At 48.5% G+C, this 19,401-nt stretch overlaps 1 protein-coding gene across 6 annotated transcripts in view; it reads left to right on the forward strand.

The window, feature by feature from the left end:
• The window catches only part of si:dkey-205h23.2 (CUGBP Elav-like family member 4), a 99,179-nt gene that overhangs the window by 49,728 nt on the left and 30,050 nt on the right, over positions 1-19,401 (forward strand). For all 6 annotated transcript variants that reach the window (XM_036544594.1, XM_036544598.1, XM_036544600.1 and 3 more), the window contains exon 3: positions 14,526-14,574. In XM_036544594.1, the coding sequence (XP_036400487.1) occupies positions 14,526-14,574 (49 nt within the window). The remainder of the gene's footprint in view (positions 1-14,525; positions 14,575-19,401) is intronic.

Consider the following 19,401-nt stretch of genomic DNA (forward strand, 5'->3'; position numbering starts at 1 on the left):
TTACAAACAAAGGAAGAGGCCCCTAATTCATTCTACCCTCAACTAGCTGCTGGTGTTCACATATTCTGTGTCTATTTGCCCAGATCTTTATTATTCCTTGAGAAAAAAGGAAGTTGATTAAGGAAATGAAAATGTATTCTGTCAAGCCAATACTGTATAAACGCCAGTCTGTTTCATGCAGAGGGAGTTTTAAACCTTAATGGCCATCCAGTTAGTAACTGATCGATAAAGGAATGCTCTAATGTACTGTTTATTTATCCAAATATTCATTTTTTAAATCAGTTAATCCGTTTCTCTGAAGGCCCAGAAACACTTAAATAGCCTTGAAAGGCTTTGCTTCATATACTGTGCAAATGTTGCCACATATTTCTTCTCCTGTTACATTACATTACACTGTTATACAGGCTTTGTCCCTGTATAACTGAGAGAACTCGTGTGAGACCCCTCCCCTACCATCTCCTCAGTGGAACTGTCTGCAGTCACTGTTTGGATGATGTCACCACGCTGTCCCTCTGCCCTCGTTAGGTGTCAGGTGACGGCGGGGTCGACCGTGTCTCCAGTCCCGCGCGCCGCCCCCAGGATGAGGAGCTGCCCCCGAAAAACCGAAATCACGCGGTTGACGGCCGCGGGTGACAAGCTCTCGAGCGACGTTCCTCTTCCGGTTTACCTCACACGTCCCCGCCGTGGCGGTCGAGCTGAGGGGCGGAGGAACATCCGCTGGTGCGCCTGCCGCGTTTCCTCACTCCCCCACTGGGAGCCTCACTCGCGTGGAAACTGGTGCAACAAGGAGCGCCGCGTTCAGGGCGCACCTTTGCCTGAGCGCGTTCCTGTGTGTGACAGTGGCTCTGTGGGAGCCAAGCCGGGCCTGCTTTGCCATTCATAGCAACACACACACACACACACACACATACACACAAACACACACACACGCACACACACACGCAAAAACATGTTTTGCAATGGTAAGAGGGCGCGACCGTTAGCGGGTTTCTGTCACCTAGTTGTCGTCGACGGTCTGCACCTCGCCGCCCGGGCTTTGTGCAGGCGCTAATTAAAATGCACCTGTGTCATTTCACACCTCAGCCGGGAGAGCGATCACCCCGCGCGCGCCGCTGCTCTCAGCCCCGGCACCGTTAGGTAATTGTTACGCCAGGCTGACGGACCGGCAGCCGGCACAAAGGAGCTCCGCCACACTCGTCGCTCCCTGGCTCCAGCGACACGGGAAGGCTTAGCGGCGCACTGTGTAAATGGTGTCAGGAGATAAAACTCCATATTGCATTCTGTTTCAAGTGTAACAAATCTCTTGTAATAATATCATAATAGATGTATTATTCATAACGCCTGCAATGATGGAAAGAATGAAATATACATGGCGTTTCAAAGCGCCAAGCGTCATTGGACGGTTTGGGCGATGTCGCTCTTTTTGCGCGGGGGGGTCGGGGGGGGGGGATGCATGCTGCGGCATCTAGCCCCCCTGGTGAATTCAGAGGGATTTGGGGTGGGACGGCGGATTGATGGCTTTGAAAATGTGGAGCATATTAGCCCAAATGGGAATACTCTCCACTCTGACAATAAAGCAGAGTACGGGGCGGGGGGAGAGATTTTAAATAAACATGTGTTTTCACTCCAAATGAGGAGCCTGTTGGTACCCAGGTGTGACCGACAAAAGGGTTTGGGTATTTTTGTTCCAGTTGCCATTAAATGAATTTTGTAAAGGGCTGCCAGCAAAGCCATTTCCCCGCTTCGTCCCAGCAGGGCGTTGGGTAAACCTGGGGCGTAATTGCAGGCCTTAAACACATCGCTTCCTGCTTTGGCTACAGCAGGGGAAAGACAACACATTTGACTTGCCAGTGGGAGGGGGGTCGGGAGGAGGGGGGGTGGTTTGGGGGTGTGTTGGGGGGGGGGGGGGGGGGGGGGCGATGAATTGAGACGTGAGAGGAACGTGTGCCGTTGCTCTCTCGCACGGCAGAGGAAGACGACATTTAGAGAACTTCTTTTTTTGAGGATCAGTTTATACCGAGCACGCTCCTTTGCCGGAGAGCCACCCAGGGGGGGAGGGAAAACGTCTCATCGCGCTCCGCGCCGAGTGAAACGCTCGAAAACATCTGGAAGAACAAATAGAGCGGCGGAGCGGAAGCAGCGGCGCGGAGAAGCCGTCGGAGAGCGGGGCGTGGGGAAGCGGGAGCCGCGCATTGATTCTGTAATAACCTCTCGGCTGGCTTTTGATGGCAGAGGCACGGATTGCTGAAACGCACGTGCACCGCGAGGTTCCTCCGCCTCGGACGCCTTTGCCCGTGCGGCCGTGGCGCGTCGCGAACACAGGAGCGGCGATGCTCGACTTCACAGAAGCACCCCGGGCCATCGGTCCCTCCTCGGCGCGCACAGAGGCGCAACTGCCAATCAAAGCAGCCTCAGGCGCTGCCACTGACTTGCTTGCATAAATTAGCATTCATTTGCATAAGAATCCATCGTTTAAGCAGCCTCACTTGGCTCTTCCACTGAATGACATTTTCTCTCGTTCTCTCTGTCTCTCTCTCCCTCTCTCTCTCTCGCTCTCCTTCTCTCTTTCCCTGTTCCTCTCTGAGTGCTGATAAGAGTTGGAAATTTGCGGGGTTAACTCTTTGAGCGCCAGAGCGTTTGAGGTTGAGTTGTATATTGTGGGGAATGTGCTGTGATTTGGTATTGTAGTCCAGTGGTACATTAAGATTTTGATCCATTGTCCCATCAAATGCAGATCCTGAAGCTATTTGATTTCTTTCTCAAGAAAAAAAAAACATTTTGAGATCCTCTTAATGAACACAGGTTTACTGTTGCACATAAATAAATGTGACACACTAGAGGAGTGGAGTCCAACTTAGCTGTATAACCAAGTTGTAGTCTTCATATGAACTTCCAAGAATTAGGAAATTGTTATACCTACATTATGAATGAATGACTACTGGTTGGGATGCATTGTGGGAAATTTATAATAGGAAAAACTAAAACATCTTTACTCTTGGCTGCACTAATTGCTAAGTTTGTCAAAAATCAGATAGTGTTGACAAAAACTTCATTCATTGCTCTCGGAATTTCAAAGGATGGTTACAAATTGATCATCATTTTTACAAACACTCGTCAGCATCTCCATATCTAGGATCTGACGTGGTGAGAAGCCCTCTGGTTGCAAGTCCGCTGAGCACTGTGCCATGCTGCCTAATTTGAAATGGATACCAAGCAATATACACTGAAGCCAGTTACATGAAAGCCCCTTATGACAGTACTCCATCTGGAAAACATTGCTTTTGAGGTACACACTCTCAGAACAATGGCAGGAGCGGCAGACAGGTACCCTTTCATTTCGGCTCTACAGAACAGCGTGCCCCGTGCTATTGAAGAGCGGTTAAGGATGGCTATGAAATTGCACAGATGGAGATCGGGGGGTTGGGGGAAGAGTTCAGATGAATTTTTTAGTGGGGAAGGATCAATCCAACGTGAAGGGCGTCTTTCCCGAAGCCTGCGAGGAATAAATTTAAAGCAGGAAGTGGAGACCCTCTGCCCCCAGCAAGAGTTTAGGGAGGCAGTAATTGGCCAGCCTCTTGTCTTCTGCCCGTGTTTGAAGTGGGGAACGCACACCAATTGAAGCCCTCTTTGCCTTATTTATTTATTTATTTATTCATTTTTTCGTGTGTTACACGATCCTCGTCTGATTAATTATTGAGAGTGCACTTTTGTCCCAAAAGCGGGCCATGTTTACGGATGAGATCCAGGCTGCTTGCAGCGTGCCGGGCACACAGATAGGACTCCACAGGTTAATGAATCCACCCGGGAGGGGCTGTGCAACAGGGTAGAGGCCGGGGGGGCTGATTGAGTTCAGAGGCTGAATTAGCTTTTGCATTTCAATTTCATGTCTGCCTGCATGTGTGTGCCTGTGTGTGTGTGTGTGCGTGTGCGTGTGTGTGTGTTCGTGCATGCATGCGTGCAGTTGTGTGCATGTGCATGTTTGTGTGTGCGTGCGTACATGTGTGTGTCTCTGCCTGTGTGTGTGTGTGTGTGTGCGTGTTCGTGCATGCATGCGTGCGGGTGTGTGCACGTGCATGTTTGTGTGTGCATGCGTACATGTGTGTGTCTTTGCCTGTGTGTGTGTAGGTGTGTGTGTGTGCGCGTATAAGTGCCTGTGTCCTTGTGTGTGTGTGTATGTGTGTGTGTGTGTGTGAGTATGTATGTTTGTATACCTGTGTCTGCTGCCTCTGCTGTCCACCTCATACCACTGTGCACTCCGGCTCTATGATTCTGCAGAAGCTTCCAGTCACAAGCACAACTGCATGTGGCACAATCCCCCTCAGGAAGGACTGCCATCCTGCGTCTCCTCTCGTCCTCCTTCAGAGCCTTTCCAAAGATTCCCAGCTGTGCATGAATGGCTTTGGAACGTGGCTCGCTATCTGAGGGCTCAATGTTTCAGAGTTTAGGAAACTGAAGCCACCGTGGGTGATGTTGCCTGTGGGGAGGGTTTGCCATTGGCACTCCTACCAGTATACAGAGTGCACCTTGGAGGGACCAGAGCCATTAGACACCACAAAGCAAAAGGCAAACAATGCAGCACACCATGCCATTTCCGCTAATGACGGGAGAGGCCTAGCGCCGCAGCCTCTGGGACAGACCAGCGGGGCTCTCGTTATGTGGATAAATGAAAGCAGTGGCGGGCTGTTGTTGTTGCTGTTGGCCGGTGTAAATGAAAGATTAATAAAACGAGTGTAATTCACAAACGGAGGGATCTAATGATGCAGAGAGAAAGGGGGGGTGGGCGGGCGGTATAACGGGCAAGGCTGCTGAGCTGGCGGGTCTCGGAGCGTCACCAGGCTGCCCCCCGGCGGGGGGACGGGTGGCTGCGCGCCCTGGAGCACCTTATCGCCGGCCCACACGCGCTGGGCCTCCCCCTCCGGCCATAATTAACTGTCGCGCCAGGTGGACTTGGTCACCGCCACAGCAAACAGCCTTTTCAATTACAGCCTTGCATCTACTCTCCTTGTTTTTTCGCGGTACATTGGCAATCTCTTACTCACTATCCCTGCTTTCCATTACCGGAGCGGAGAGCGGGAGCGGATTCGGATCTCAGGTGGAGGCTGTGCATGCCGATCACTCTCTCATAGCTCTGTACGAAAAACACAATCACGAGCGTTTTTATGCGGACATGTTTCACATTGATGCTCAGTTATAACTCAGAACAGCACGGAGCCCCACATATACATCCGCGGCGTAAGCGTGGAGTCGGCGGGTGACGTCACGTCTGAATCCTCCAGTCACGCTCGTAATCCCGAAGTCTGGAGGCTCCGGTGGCTCGGTGTCGGATGAGTTTCCCACCCGCTGATCTGCAGCCAGTCCAGGGAGACAAGGAGCCTTGTCCCGGGCTGGCTCTGCCACCCGCTCACTGTAAGGCTGCAGGCTGGCACGCTAAAGCCCTAATCTGTGCATAAACTGTGCCTACCGGAGAGAGAGAGACAGAGAGAGAGAGACAGAGAGAGAGAGAGACAGAGAGAGAGAGAGACAGAGACAGAGCGAGACAGAGAGAGAGAGAGACAAAGAGATGTAGACAAAGGAAAAGAGTAAGAAAGAGAGATCTTTAAAAACTCTTTCCTTGACGTTGTTAACAAAGAGTGTATTTTTGAGGAAAATTAAAGAAAAACAATCTGGACTCCATCATTGCCCTCAAAATTAAAATGACATCAGTGTCCAAATGCCTGTCTTAGTAAGCCTTCCCTGCATTGTGTCTTGCCAGGTTTTGCAGTTCTGACAATAAAATTAATCTACATGTTTTCCTTCTGTTTTATATTTCATTCCAAAAATAAAACAGGTGTGTGTGTGTGTGTGCGAGAGAGAGAGAACAAGAGAAAGATAGTGACAGAGGGAAAGAGGAAGACAGTAAGAGAGAATGAGAGAAAGACCGCTGGAGAGAGGAGAGAGACAGAAAGCAAAGAAGATAGCCAGGGAGAAACAGAGAAAGACAGAGAGAGTGACACAGATAGACAGAGATGGATGATGTATCGATATGATCATTATTGTTGCGATAGTGTGGAGTTGTAACCTGCAGTGTCTGAGCGCTGGGAAAGAGAGCAGACAGTTCCTCGGCCTGGTATTTGCGTGAGTCTCTTGCTGGTGGGGGAGGGAGAGCAGTCTGCAAAGGCAGGTTTAATTAAAGACAGAGCGCAGTGCCCATTATCATCCTTATTTTCTGCCAATTGATTAACTCTAAGAAGATTGTTATATTTCCATCTAGGCACTGTAAGCATCGTAAAGCCCGTGTTCACTATTAATCGTGTTCACTATTAATACAGTGGTTCTTCAAATGTAACTTTCTCTAAAATGTTACGATTTGTAATATGCCTCCTTATTTATTCTGATTTTTTATATTGACACTGTGCAAGGGGAGATTTAATTGAAGACGGAATAATGTGCTGTTCTTCAGGAATTTGATTTACTGAGTTAGCTAAAACAGACACACAGAAACACAGAAACACTTACACACAGAAACACACACACACACACACACACACACGCACACACACAAAGAGTCATCTATTGCATTATGCTCGCACACTCCCTCTCCATTACAATAAAGTTTAGATTCATCCATAGCATTTCATTCATGCACTCTCCATCCATAGCCACTCCCACAGCTTTATGCTGCCTTGCTCTGCTTCTCTTGTCCTCCTGCAGTATTATACTCAAACACTCTGCCTCCATAATGTAATACTCTCACACGCTGTGCTCCGTAACTTTTATACCGATGAATTAGGTTCATGTTTTATTTCCAGCAGTTTAGCTGCTATTGGATCAGTTTGTTGACCCGAACCCTGTGACGTAAATGAAAAGCCAAAAGAAAGCCGCTTTTTAATAAATCATCGGCAAACTCTGATCCTGGCGGTGAGTCAGAGTGAGAGTTTCATTAGTCATAGTTTTGCAGGGAAAAAGAAAGGGCCGATTGCTTTTTTAAACTGAGTTTCAACGTGCCACTGAGAAGAGAATCTATTCATTAAAAGAAAGGCATGGAAATTGTGTAGAACGTGTTCAAAACAAACTGTAGCAAAATCTATATGGATGTGTAAAATCTTTTGCCTTGTCTACCAGGAATACATTAACAGGTGTTTACAGGTGCGGTTTTACGGACATGCATTTTTAGTGGTGGAGCACTGCTGTTGCACCTTCATATCCTGGTACATATCCTAGTTTATTAATATGTAACATATAAAGAATCCATACCATTAAAGTCACTGGAATGTTTGCTATCTGCCACAAAAGAGCTATACTTTTTAAGATCCCTCCATTTTGATGTCATCATTGCTGTAGAATGGCTATTCACACAGGGGTATTTTTTTTACGTATTTATCTTGTAGACCCCCACTTTCAGGTTGACACGTAAAGCAAAATTCAATTAGCGTGAGGTGAATTCAACCAGGCAGGATGTGTTTAGTCTCTGTGCTCCAGTTGTTCTTGTCTTTGAGCATTAACCTGCAAGCTAAATTGGGTTGAGCCTGAAAATTCCTTGAACAGGGAAAGTGTTTCGGCTGACAAAGGCTGATGGAACTGACACTGAAGACTTTCAGTTGCTACCACCTGGTGCGCTGGTTCTCCATGCAGTGTGAGGTACAATAGGCACATTAAGAGTGTTTCTGTTGCCAACAGTAACACAATTTTTAGCTATGATTCTGTCACACTGTCCATAGTAGATGTATTTCTAAGCTGCCAGTGATAGTAGAGTATGTGTCACGAAGACAGAAAAGTCGTGATCGCACCAGGGTGTCTGTCCTTTCAGCTCTAATTTGGGACCTAGTCAGATTTTATGTGAAAGCATTTTATTTAATCTACCTTATTAATATCAGCTGTGGTTTTAGTTAATCAAACCCCTTACTGAGTGGGTATGAAGTTGCGTTATGATCTGATATCATCCCATAATGCTTCGCAGCTGTTTTTAAAATGTCAGCTCCTCATAGGCTATTTCTCATCCTTGGTTTTGAGATTCAGTCCAACTCAAAAAGCAATGTCACCCATTTATGCTCCAAATAATTGGGGTGCTTTATTAATGTGAGAAATATTTTTCATATTTATCAGTGGGACAGCCTGATGTTATGGTTTTAAGGAGCGGGCTCCTTGTTACCAGCTTCAACAGCGACGTGCTCTGCCCGGTGACAACATCGGATAGCACTTCACGTTTCCCGGGCACAGGGGAAACAGGCAAACAAAAAAAAAATCCTCTGTCACTCTTTTGTCATTGCAGCGGCTGCACCTTAATTAAAAGCTGAAGGACAATTAAACAATGACAATTAGGAGCTGAAAAAAGCAGGTGGAGAGATTGGTGGGCGAAATGTATTCTTGGCAGCCTAGCATAGGTACAAGTCGCTCCATATTTGTGTGTGTGTGTGTGTGTTTGTGTGTGTATGTGTGTGTGTGTGTGTGCGTGCGCGCGCATGCCCGTATATATATATGTGTGTGTGTGTGTTTGTGCGTGTGCGTGCGTGTGTGTGTGGGGGGGGGGGGGGGTGGGGTGGGGGTGTAGCTGAGTGCTGGCAGACAGGAACACTTTGATGGGAAGGTACAGTGCAGAGTAACGCTCTGATTAAAGCCAGCGATCCGCTATCAGCCTCATATGTGTCACATCTATTAGTGCTGCTCAAATCTCCAGGCTCCCCCCACATGCGTGCGTGTATGTGCGTGCGTGCGTGCGTGCGTGCATGCGTGCGTGCGTGTGCCTGCATGTGAGTCTTTTGAGCTGTTTGTTTTAATGAGCTGCTGTATAATGCTTCTGCTTCCTGCAATTTAAAGGTAGTGTTCCCAGAATACATTTGCACTTGAGATTGTTTAGATTTCTTTGATGTCACCTGAAAGATCCAGGCCTATACCTCACCCAACTTTGGTGTGTCAGGGGTTTTTTTTCTTTGTCTCAAGGAATGCACTAAAGAGCAGATCAGATAAATGGAGGAAAAATAAGCTCCGTGTATCTCACCAGGACAGACCCCACTTCGTCAGTCCCCCGGTGCTCTTTTGTTCCACAGTGCAAAACACGTGCACGGGTCTGTGCTGAAACCACTGGACTCCATGGCTCTCTCGCTCTGTGATCATATAAAGGTGGCTGATGTCACAGTCCATCTTGTTTCAGCCTTTGCGAGGGATCACACAGAAATGTCTAAAGAGGCTGGGAGGAGGAGTTCTACCATTACTCCTTCATTTTCTGTCTTCCCTTTGCCCTCCTGTCACTTTCTTGACTTCTTACTTGCCATCAGAAATACAGTGCTTGTGTATGGCCTTTAAATATAATGAATATTCTGGGCCTTACAATGCATAATGATCGTTAACGAAATGACCGTGTGCAAAAACGGCCAAGGTCAGCTTCTTGTTTTGAGCTGAAAAGCGCCTGTTCCTCCCCTTTGAAAAAAAAAGCAGCGGGACTCACAGCCAATCGGCGCAGACTATGTGGAACAGCATGTGCTCTTTCGGAGTGAAAACCCAGAAAGGTGGAAAAACTTCATCTACAGGACTGAGTTACGACCACATGGAAGGCAGAGTCCTGTACTTTTTGGACAGACTGTCCCCCTCCCCACCTCCCCCAGGTACCGTGGCCGCATCTCACACTGCAGCTGGAAGTGGAGCTTCTTAAAGCTCGCTGTCACTTTGACTAATTTGTTAGCCTTGTCTCTCTTTGTTGAATCTTCACCCCCCCCCCCCCCACTGCAATTTCCCGCTGCTCTGCCTGTACTTCAGGAAAAAAGTGGGGGCCCTACAAAAAATGTAGTGCAGTGGACACTGGCCGCGGTGATCTAAACGCGGATCTCTCCACAGCTGGTGAGGAAAAGGTGGGGGGGGGGCTTTATGAACCAGAAGATAACATGATGGAAAGATTTCTCATCCGCCCCGGCTGTCCGATGTTCTTTGGCGTCCCCCACCCCCCACTCCCGCCTCAGACGGAGACCTGCTGGGCAGCTCCTAACAATAGGAGAGGCATGATGGATACGCGGCGCCGCGCGCCTCGGCTGTTTCGGCCGCCTCTCCCGAGGATCGTGGGCTGCGTGAAATGAGCGCCGGTTTACAAAGAAAAATGATTGTGCGGGGAAAAAAAGGTCCTCTGCGGGGAACGAATTGCCAGGTAATTGCGAACGTGAGGGACAGAATTTAGAGAGACCGAAACACAGAATAAATAATGGTGAGATAGCTGTCGGCGCCCCCACTCGCGAAAATGTTTTTTTGTTTCTTTTCGGAGCCTTCGTCTTCCTTAATGGGAAATCTGCCGAAGCTAAAAATAGGTCCCACCTTCTGCCCCCCCACTGGGCTGCCAGCAGTCTGCCACATCTTACTTGATGGCAGAGTTGTCCTTCATCAGGCTCCGGTCGGTCTGTGATTGCTTACTGTAACCCCCTCCTCGGTCAGTACGAACCCTAAGATGGGCCTGACCTCTCCAGTGATTAGGGGGTGAATCTGAAGAAGCTCCCGGTCTGGTGACCTACTCGATGAATTTTAGCCGGACGTGAGGGGAAAGAAAGGATTTTGAGCTGCCGTGTGCACCGCAGTCTGTGATTTGTTTTGCAAGTCCTCTGTGACTGCAGCCCCTGCGTGCCTCTCTATCTTTCAAATGGCGCTTGGAGAAAAAAAGTCAGACTGCGTAAAGCATCTTTAATTGAGCTTAATAGGCTGTAAATGGCATCAACAACTTGCGCGGACGTCCTGATGGATGAGCAGGCGTCGGCGGGCAGAGTGGTGAGACGCAGTGTTGGACCGGGCCACCATTTCTAGAACAGGGTCGAGGGAAGAGCGGCTCACGTCACTCACTCATGCTGAAAAATACAACTGAGCTGCGCATAACCCTGTTGACTACATTCGTGCTGTCAAAGTTCTCACTAAAGATGGGCGGCAGAGCCGTTAAAAGGCGGCTATCTCCGGGACAGAGCGCTCTTGTTAAGCGTACGGGTAACCTTCTGTGAGTTTCGCATAACACGGCGTGATCTCAGCGCCTCCAATGTTTTGAGGCGCAGCATCACACTGACGGCAATAACAAGGTGCTTTTGAATGTTTTAAGAGACTGGCCTACGGGGAGCTAAGTTGGTTGCTGAAACAACAGCAGCTCTTTCTGTAGTATTTGCGAGTTGTGGCACCACATTTTCTGGGTGCAAAAAAAACAGGCAAAGGCTGGCTCTTTCATCATCGTCGTCTTTCATCGCTACGTGACATTATCAATGCCCGGTGATGACATATAGCTGCTTTAAAAACGTAAAGGGCTTTTTTTCACAGCGTTTTTTTTCCCTCACTTTGCTGTGACCGGAGTGAGGGTGTATTTATCATAAAAGAATGAAAAAAGTATGGATCGGCAACAGGAGATTAAAAAAAAAATAACAAGGGAAAAAAAACATTGGAGGTGCGGAACGTAGTGAGGGAGAGGCGAGGCGGCAGGTCAGAGCATGCCTTCGATTGCGAATTCCCTGGCAGGACAGAGCAAGCTGCCAATTTGTCAACATTGATCAACCCATTAAGAAGCTACGGTGGGAAGCATATTGGCTTTGGAAGCCGAGGGGCTGGAGCGAGACAGAGATGAAGTGCAGGAGATGCTCCGAACTCTCCTCGGCGCTTGCTGAATGGGGCAGCGTTCACAGAGCCTGCTCTGCCGTCCTGATATATGTATGTGTGTATAATAGAGATGGCCACCTGTGGTCGGAAATGTCAGTTCCGCTGCATCTCCAGCCCAAGGGGAGACAGTGCTGCCTCTCCCAGCCTCCGATAAATTCATATAATTAACTTTGCCTTGATCTGCCGGCTAATCTTGCGCTCAGTAATAAGGGATTAAAATGTCACTTAAGCCACCTGCTGTTACTGAGCCTGCAGCCACTGCTTGTGTGCATCTGTGTGCGTGTTTGTGCTGTGTGTGCATGTGCCTGTGTGTGTGCGTGTGTGTGTGTGTGTGTGTGTGTGTGTGTGTGTATGTGTCCATGTATGGCTGTGTGTCTGTGGAAGTGAACATGTGTTTGTTTGTTGTTGCCTGTTTTTAGTATTTTTGGGGGGGGAGGGGTTGGGGCCATGACTGGTGCCTGGGTGTGTTGCATTGTGGGTGCTTACGGATAGTGATGCCAGTCTGCAGAGACACTGGGCTCTGTGTCAGCTCCTCTTCCTGCTCATTGGTGCTCAGTCATTATGAACAGGGTAGAGTTCTGGCTGGGTTTAGTTCCCCTCCTCCCACACTGTAGGCCAAATCATTATTACAATTGGTTTAAAAAAAATACCGGCGCATATCACATGACATTTTCCCTTGCAGCTGTTACTACAAGGACAACAAATAGAAAGAAAAATCTGTGACAGTGATGTGCAGTCTGATGTGGCAAGGCAAGGAAGTTTTCCAGTCACCGAGTGGACCTGAGGACTTCATATCACAGTTCTACAGACAGGACAGACAAGGGGATAGTGGGGAGGGGAGGGGAGGTTGGGGAAGATGTGGATGTTTAAAACTTGTTTTTTTTTCTGTAACCCAGAAAGCAACTGATAGAAAGAGAGAGAGAAAGATAGAGAGCGGGAGAGAGAGCACCAATTCACCGGATAATGGCCTAGAAACCATCAGACTGACTATTCCGGAGCTGCCCTCCTCTCCTTGGTTGCCTGGCAACTTCCAGTGTATTAAACGTTGTCTAATGGGTCCTGTTGCTGCGCTGGCTTGGAAGCCACATGCAGAGCTACATCTCCAGCCGCTGGTAACCAGGCAGCGGACTGATCACTGTACTAGGACACCGAGACCTTGTCCCTCGTCTGTCCGCGTTTTTAAAATTTCCCAGCTCACAAGTCACACAAGTGATCTCCCTGCCCTTTCCAAATCCTAATACCCCACACAGTTGCTACACCTAGAAAAGTAGTATGCTTGAGTCTCATGCATACGCTCCAACTCAGATTCAGAGGAATTGAAGTAAACATCAATATTCACACAGGCTGTTCTGGGCCAATACCTTCAAGGGTGCAACAGCAGTGTCAGATCTTGGATTCAAATCTGCAACCAACTGCAAAGCTCAGTTATAGAGAGGTACTCTCAGAAAATCACTCTTTTTCTTCTTTGCTTTCCACCCTCTTTTTCTCTCTACCCCATGGGTACTTTGTTCATATGCGTCAGATGGGATCAGGGCCTCTGTATGTAGGGGTGTGCATATGTGTCGTGGCAGATCACTCCCCTCCGTCACTGTGTCACAGTGCGTCAGAGCCTCCGCGTGTCACGCTGAATGTGTGTGTCTGTACTTGTCTGTCTCGCGTCCGCGTTCAGCTGAGCTCTGGGCTCGTGTCAACCACTGTCACACACTGCGTCCTCATCCTCACAGCCTGAAACTGATGGATCTGAGCCGGGATGTGTATTTAGGACTTTCTTTCTGCTGTCTCACCCCTCATCACTCATCTAATATATGTTTGATTTCTCATGGTTCTTTTTCCTTTAGATTTACATTTAGAGAATGTACGTGCATGTGTCTGTGGGAGTGTTTATGCATTTTTTTGGGGGTGACATGACCTGTGCTTGGTTGTGTTGCATTATGGGTGCTTGTGGATGTCTCTGGATTCTGCAGAGACACTCTGTGTCAGCTCCTCTTCCTGCTGATGGGTGTGCAGTCATTACAAACAGGGTAGAGACAGGGTTTGGTTGTTTGGCTGGGTTGAGTGCTCAGCATATCATACTGTAGGCTAAGCCAGTATAACTCTTGGAATTTAGAATGGTCTTTAAGTCACTGGGTAGGTTTACATTTCTAAGTTCAGACACACATATTCCTGCCTGCCCCTCATAGATAGAGAGAGGCAGGACAGAATACACAAAGAGAAGAAGAGAAAGAGAGAAAGGAAGCTGAATCCATCTCAGCATGTCTGTAGGGGACCACCTGAAGCTGCTTTTTCCCCATTGCTGCTTCTTCAGGAGATGTCCGTTTATGAACGGATTCTTTTCTTTTCTCACTCCCTCTTTCAACATATCATCAATACCCAAGCAATCTATCCTCATAACATGCAATGGAGGGCACTGTCCACAGCGTCAGCAGCATGTCAAGAATGATGTCATGATGTCTGGCATAGCTCCAGGTCCACAGAGAGCTCAGGGAAGGGGGTGGGAGTGTAGTAAGCTGCCTTCTGGGAGCTCTGGGTGTGAGGCTGGAACACAGTGATGTCATGGCATGGATGCGGTAGGCTGCCTTTGGGAGCTCTCTATGCAAGGTTTCAGAGCTGGTGATGTAATGGCATTAGTCACCTAGTGCTATGTAATACTCTGTATGCCTCCTGTCATTGAAACCTGCTAATGCTGCTGAACTGTGAATAAAAGTAGGACCGTCCAGAGGTAAATTATATCTAGGTAAAGCAGACATGCTGTGACCTGTTTCTGTGCAGGTTTTCCATTGCAGGACGTTTGTGTGTATGACACTCAGTGACAATCAGGCCACCAACTACGGAGGGGCTATGCTGCACCCATCAGTGTTCAGCATGTTGAGGGTTGCATGTTCCGGTACATGTGTGTCCAGGAGTGCGTGTTCACCCCAGTTTTTTCCCTTTTCTCCCCTCAGATGAACCGACCGATCCAGGTGAAGCCAGCAGACAGCGAAGGACGAGGAGGTAATTAACCTTCTTCCGGTCTTTCCGCACCCCTCAGCACGCTTTAATATTCCGGTCTCTGAAGGGACGCGCGAGCAATTTGCGGGGTGGCCGTTAATATAGGTCACTCTCCGGCGCTGACTGGAGCTTGGTGCCATCTGTGCAGGGCACGCGGTTCGCCGGGGTTCGTTCTGGTTCAAAGACAAGTGATGAGCAGGTGCTCTACTCCCGACCACCCTCAGAGTGACGACTCACCCTAATTATACATGCAGGCTTCTGGGAATCCCTCTCCACCCCCTTCACTATGGCTGCTATGCTAGAATTGTAACGATCCAAAGTGTCAGATATTTTGCTGGGAATGATGTGTTTATTATGACCTTGCATGCTGTATGTTGCAAGCGGCCAGCGTACAAGAGCAAAGCACACACCTGTAACTTCAATTGGGCTGAGATGCGTGACACGTACCGAAGTTAAATTGGAGTATATGGTCTGGATTTCTTCCACAATAGGCCCCTCTCCACCTCTCTTCGCCTGGAGCAAAGCCCGGGGGTGATTTACACAGCCAGGTTAGGATCAGGCAGCCCATTTCCTCGCCACACAAATCCCATTTAGATCCTATTTTTGTCACGGCGCCACTTTAATTAATGGCCATCTAAAAACAGGCAAAGTCTGACCGACAAGGCTTGGGCGGGAGCCAGTCGGCATCTTACGGAGATAAATTGGATGGAGGGCTTAAGAGAGAAGGATGGATGGGCCTCCGCTATCAATTACCACTCTTTCTCTACAGGAGAGGGGAAGGAGAAATACAAGCGAGTGAGTGAAATACAGGCCGATGCAGGAGCTGGGCTTCGCAGTTTCGCAGGCCAGCAGAGGAAACATTGTATTTCAGGCCGCGTGGAAAAAGAAGACAGGGCACCGGGGTGATATAAGACCGCGGAGGCAGTACGGAGCTATCGAGCGCTAACGGCAACAGGTAGTCGGAGCAGGAGTGCTTTCATAGCCAACGATCAGAAATTTGATTCGCTCCGACGTTCCCATGGAAATTTACCAGGCATATTGCCGGTGTGCCTCAGCTGTAGCTGTCAGGGATCGGCGCGCGTCAGTCAGCGGGGGTTGAACATGGCGGTAGATCTCTTCCACGGGCAGGTCCACGGGCAGGATTCGTTGGGAGCGGCGGATTTGTGGAGGGCCCGAGCAGCAGGGAGAGGCCTTTCCGGCTCGCCGGCCGCGTCGCATTCATCAAACGCATGACATCAGCGATTACCTGTCACAGGAAGCCGGGGAGACATCTCACGCAATGCCTCCGCTGGCGTTAGCACCCATTAGTGAGTTCTGATGCTTGCTCTCCTTGGGGTGAACGTCCTCTCTGGGGGAACAGGAAGATGTCAGCTCCATAGTCAAACCCCAGCAGAGCAAGCATCACAGGGGAGGACCTAACTTTTAAAGTACATTATAGCAGTCCTGCTCCTGTCACATAATCTAAAGCTAAAAATCTCCTCATACTGTGGAGACACTATGGCGTGCAATGTAATTTTGTGGCACGAGTTTGTCCAGAACCTTTATTGGCGTCAATGTCAAGAACATGCGACCTGTTTCCAGCTGTAGGGGAATGTAGGCTAAAGCCAATATTCACCACAGACCAAATCTGAGCGAATTACATGTCTTTGTAATTCATATTACTGCCTGCCTCCTGCACTATAAAGAGAGAACTGGCAGTGAGGTGAGGGCAGAGAGGGAGATAGAGAGAGAGAATGAGGCGAGAGGGGAGATGCAGGCAGTTAACGCGGAGACAGGAGGCAGCCGAACGAATCTCTTAACAGCGGCAAAGAGCCGGCCGACCCCCCCCCCCCCCCTCTCCTCCTCTCCCGACGGGAATCTCTTCCCTCTGACCTTGTCCGCCGGTGTTTGGTTGAAGAAAAGATCAGGCCAGATAATCTGTGATTGGAGATGGCCGTTATCTAAACACAATCTGTTTGTTTGCTCTGCGCCGCTCCTCCCGCTGGAGCCCCGGCGAAATATGGAACACATCCAATTACCGGGCAGATGAGGAGAGACGGCAGGCGGGTCACAAACCCCATTCTCTTTCATTAGCTGCGATAACAAAGAGTCCCTCCTTTCCACCGGGGGCCCCGCTGTATCTGCTGGGGCTCTTCCTTCATAACCTCTGCGGGAGGACTTTTTTTCCATCCCCCTTTTTTTCCCCTCTCTCTCTCTCTCTCTCTCTCTCTCTTTTCGACCGCGTTTGTCCTTGCGGTCTTTGTCTGAGCATCTGAAGGAGGGCCCCAGTGAAAGGTTAGAGATTGACAGGGCCTCACGCTGTTCTGTGCCCCCGCTGTCACGCCCCTGGCCCAGCAGGTAGGAGCAGCGAGGGCTTCTGGGTAATGCGTGGCTGGAAGACCATGGGAGGGCTGTCTGTCAGCATCTGGCCCCCACGGAGGCCCACGTTCTACTTTACATGCAAATGAGACCAAAAGATCCCTCCCTGCCTCCGGTCACGAGCATACAAAAAAAAAAAACTTTTAAAAGTGATCCAAGACTTTGGAATCGCAGCCTCTGCCAAAAAATTGTAATGTGTTAGTTTGAGGCAGAGGACGTAATAACTCAAGGTTTCTCTGGGAAATTGAATTGCTTTCTAAGAGTTTGGCATAATCGTTTTTTATTACAATGAAGAGAGTATATGCCCAAAATGTAATGAAAAAAAAGTTAAAATATCTACACCAAAATGGCAAGGTACAATTTCAATCAGTGATCTGTTTACTGTGTTAGCTGCTACAGGCATACTGGAAAATTTGAAGCTTTTCCACTGCATCAAAGCAAATGTATATGAGAAACCCTACACCATGAGCAACGCATTACAGATAGTGAATCTGAATATTATAATCTCCAGTGTCTACAGTGTCGATTTGAGATTTCCTTGCATTTTAATTACAGTATTTACTTACTGCTTAATTGAGCTAAAAAGATAAAGTGTCCATCTTAGAAATTAGCAGTGAGTCTGGAAATGTAATGGTGGCTCTAAAAAGAAATAGTCACAGCAGTGTCTTAATCGCCATGCGACAAGACAGCGTATCGATCCATATTCCGAACCCTCGGTGCCCACTTCAGGTTTTGTAATGAGACCATCAGAACCGTAACATCAGTGATGTGCTGTTGAAAAATGATTCAGCTCTGACATCTATCCTAAAGGCCGAAATGAAGCTTTATTGTTAAAGAGATGTGCTCTTAGAACTCGTAACCAGCCCTGCAAGCGAGGGAGTGTGGAGCATAAGACAGAATTTAAAAAAAAAAAAACCTCAGAGATTTGAGCCTGACAAAAATTGTTGGGCAAGCAGACACAGAGACTTATTAATGCATGGGAGAACTTGCTGGCTTTGCAGCAGAGCCTGGGACTCTCTGATACTTGGGAGACCAAAGCAGACACAGCAACCGATTCATGCATACAGGAGATTCACTAGATTATAATCAAATCAGAAACTGAGGCGGGTGTAAGTACCTGTACTCATCAGGATGCGTTCTTATGTTCTTTTTGTATTTTCCATGACATATAAGCCGCTTAATAATGTAATAATCCCCTGATTTGATTGGCTAAATAATTCTCCCCCTCTCCTGCCCCATTTGATGTGTGGTGAACATTATCATGTGAAATGGCTACCTTGCACTAACCCAGTGGGTGCCATGCATTAGTGGCGGTTGAGGTGAGCCCCCCCCCCCCCCCCCCCCTTTGACTGGAAAGCACTTTGAGAACCTGAGGCTGAAACCTGAGGAGCTATATAAATGTGAACCATTACTATTATTATTGACAAACAAAAATAATAAAAAAAAAGATTATCTGGGTTTACAGCAATGCAGACATGACTTTGAATAACAAAGATAATGACAAAAAGCAGAAACAATACAAAAAATGGTAGTAGTACTCCATCCGGAGGAGAGAGGCATCAATCTTGACAGCATATGCCTTCTGCACAAAATCCATTAATTTTTCATACATGGGGCGCTGAAATGAAAAAGCTCTCCGAGACAAGCAATTGTCAGATGTCAGTAGTGTTTTGATAACTTTTTTTGATCCGCTTTTATTTGCATTCATAAACCCGGCCGTCCACACTCCATTTCAGCTTGGACACGGCTGAGGCCTGACTCCGCCTCATTTCCCAGACCATTACCCCCGCCTCCAGTCAGGAAATAAATAGCCACAGGTGCCAGCGCGTGGGACGGAGGGAGAGAGGCCGGAGGGGGCGGGGTTATGAGACGCTCGGGCCCCTCGTGCGTAACGAAGAGGGGGAGGCGGTCGTTGCCGCGAGCCGATGTGGAGCGGAGCCCCATAAGCCGCACTGATGAGGCGCAGCTCATCGCCCATTCTGCAGAAATGACCCAAACGTTTTAAAGGGACGAGTGAAGGTGTACTTCCTGTGACGGTCTCCGCTGGGCGGACATTTTGCGAGCGTGGTCAGTCACTCAGCCAGTTTATCACCGCCCTGCCAAACACCAGCCACTATTACTCAACTCCAGAGTACACAAGCATGTGTCACCCCAACTCCTTCTGTATGTAGATGCGTAGCTCCACTTTAACTCAGTATTCATTGATTTTTTTTTCCCAGCCCCAGCTCCGGGCTAAACATCTCTTTATTCACACTGTGCATTAGAAGTCATTTATTCATATTCATAAATGCACTTTAAAGTCCGTGAATGGCTGAGAGACCATTTGTAGAGTGGGGAAAATGCACAAATCCAATAACCACGGCTTGGGAGACAGGTGCAAAGTGGACTAATTAATTGCGATCCATACTCTGGCCAGCGCGCATTGGCTTTGCAGGGCTTGTTGGAGATGCTCGGAGCACGATGGTTGGAGCA

This window comes from Megalops cyprinoides, chromosome 13 (genome assembly GCF_013368585.1).
Source record: "Megalops cyprinoides isolate fMegCyp1 chromosome 13, fMegCyp1.pri, whole genome shotgun sequence".
Taxonomy (NCBI): domain Eukaryota; kingdom Metazoa; phylum Chordata; class Actinopteri; order Elopiformes; family Megalopidae; genus Megalops; species Megalops cyprinoides.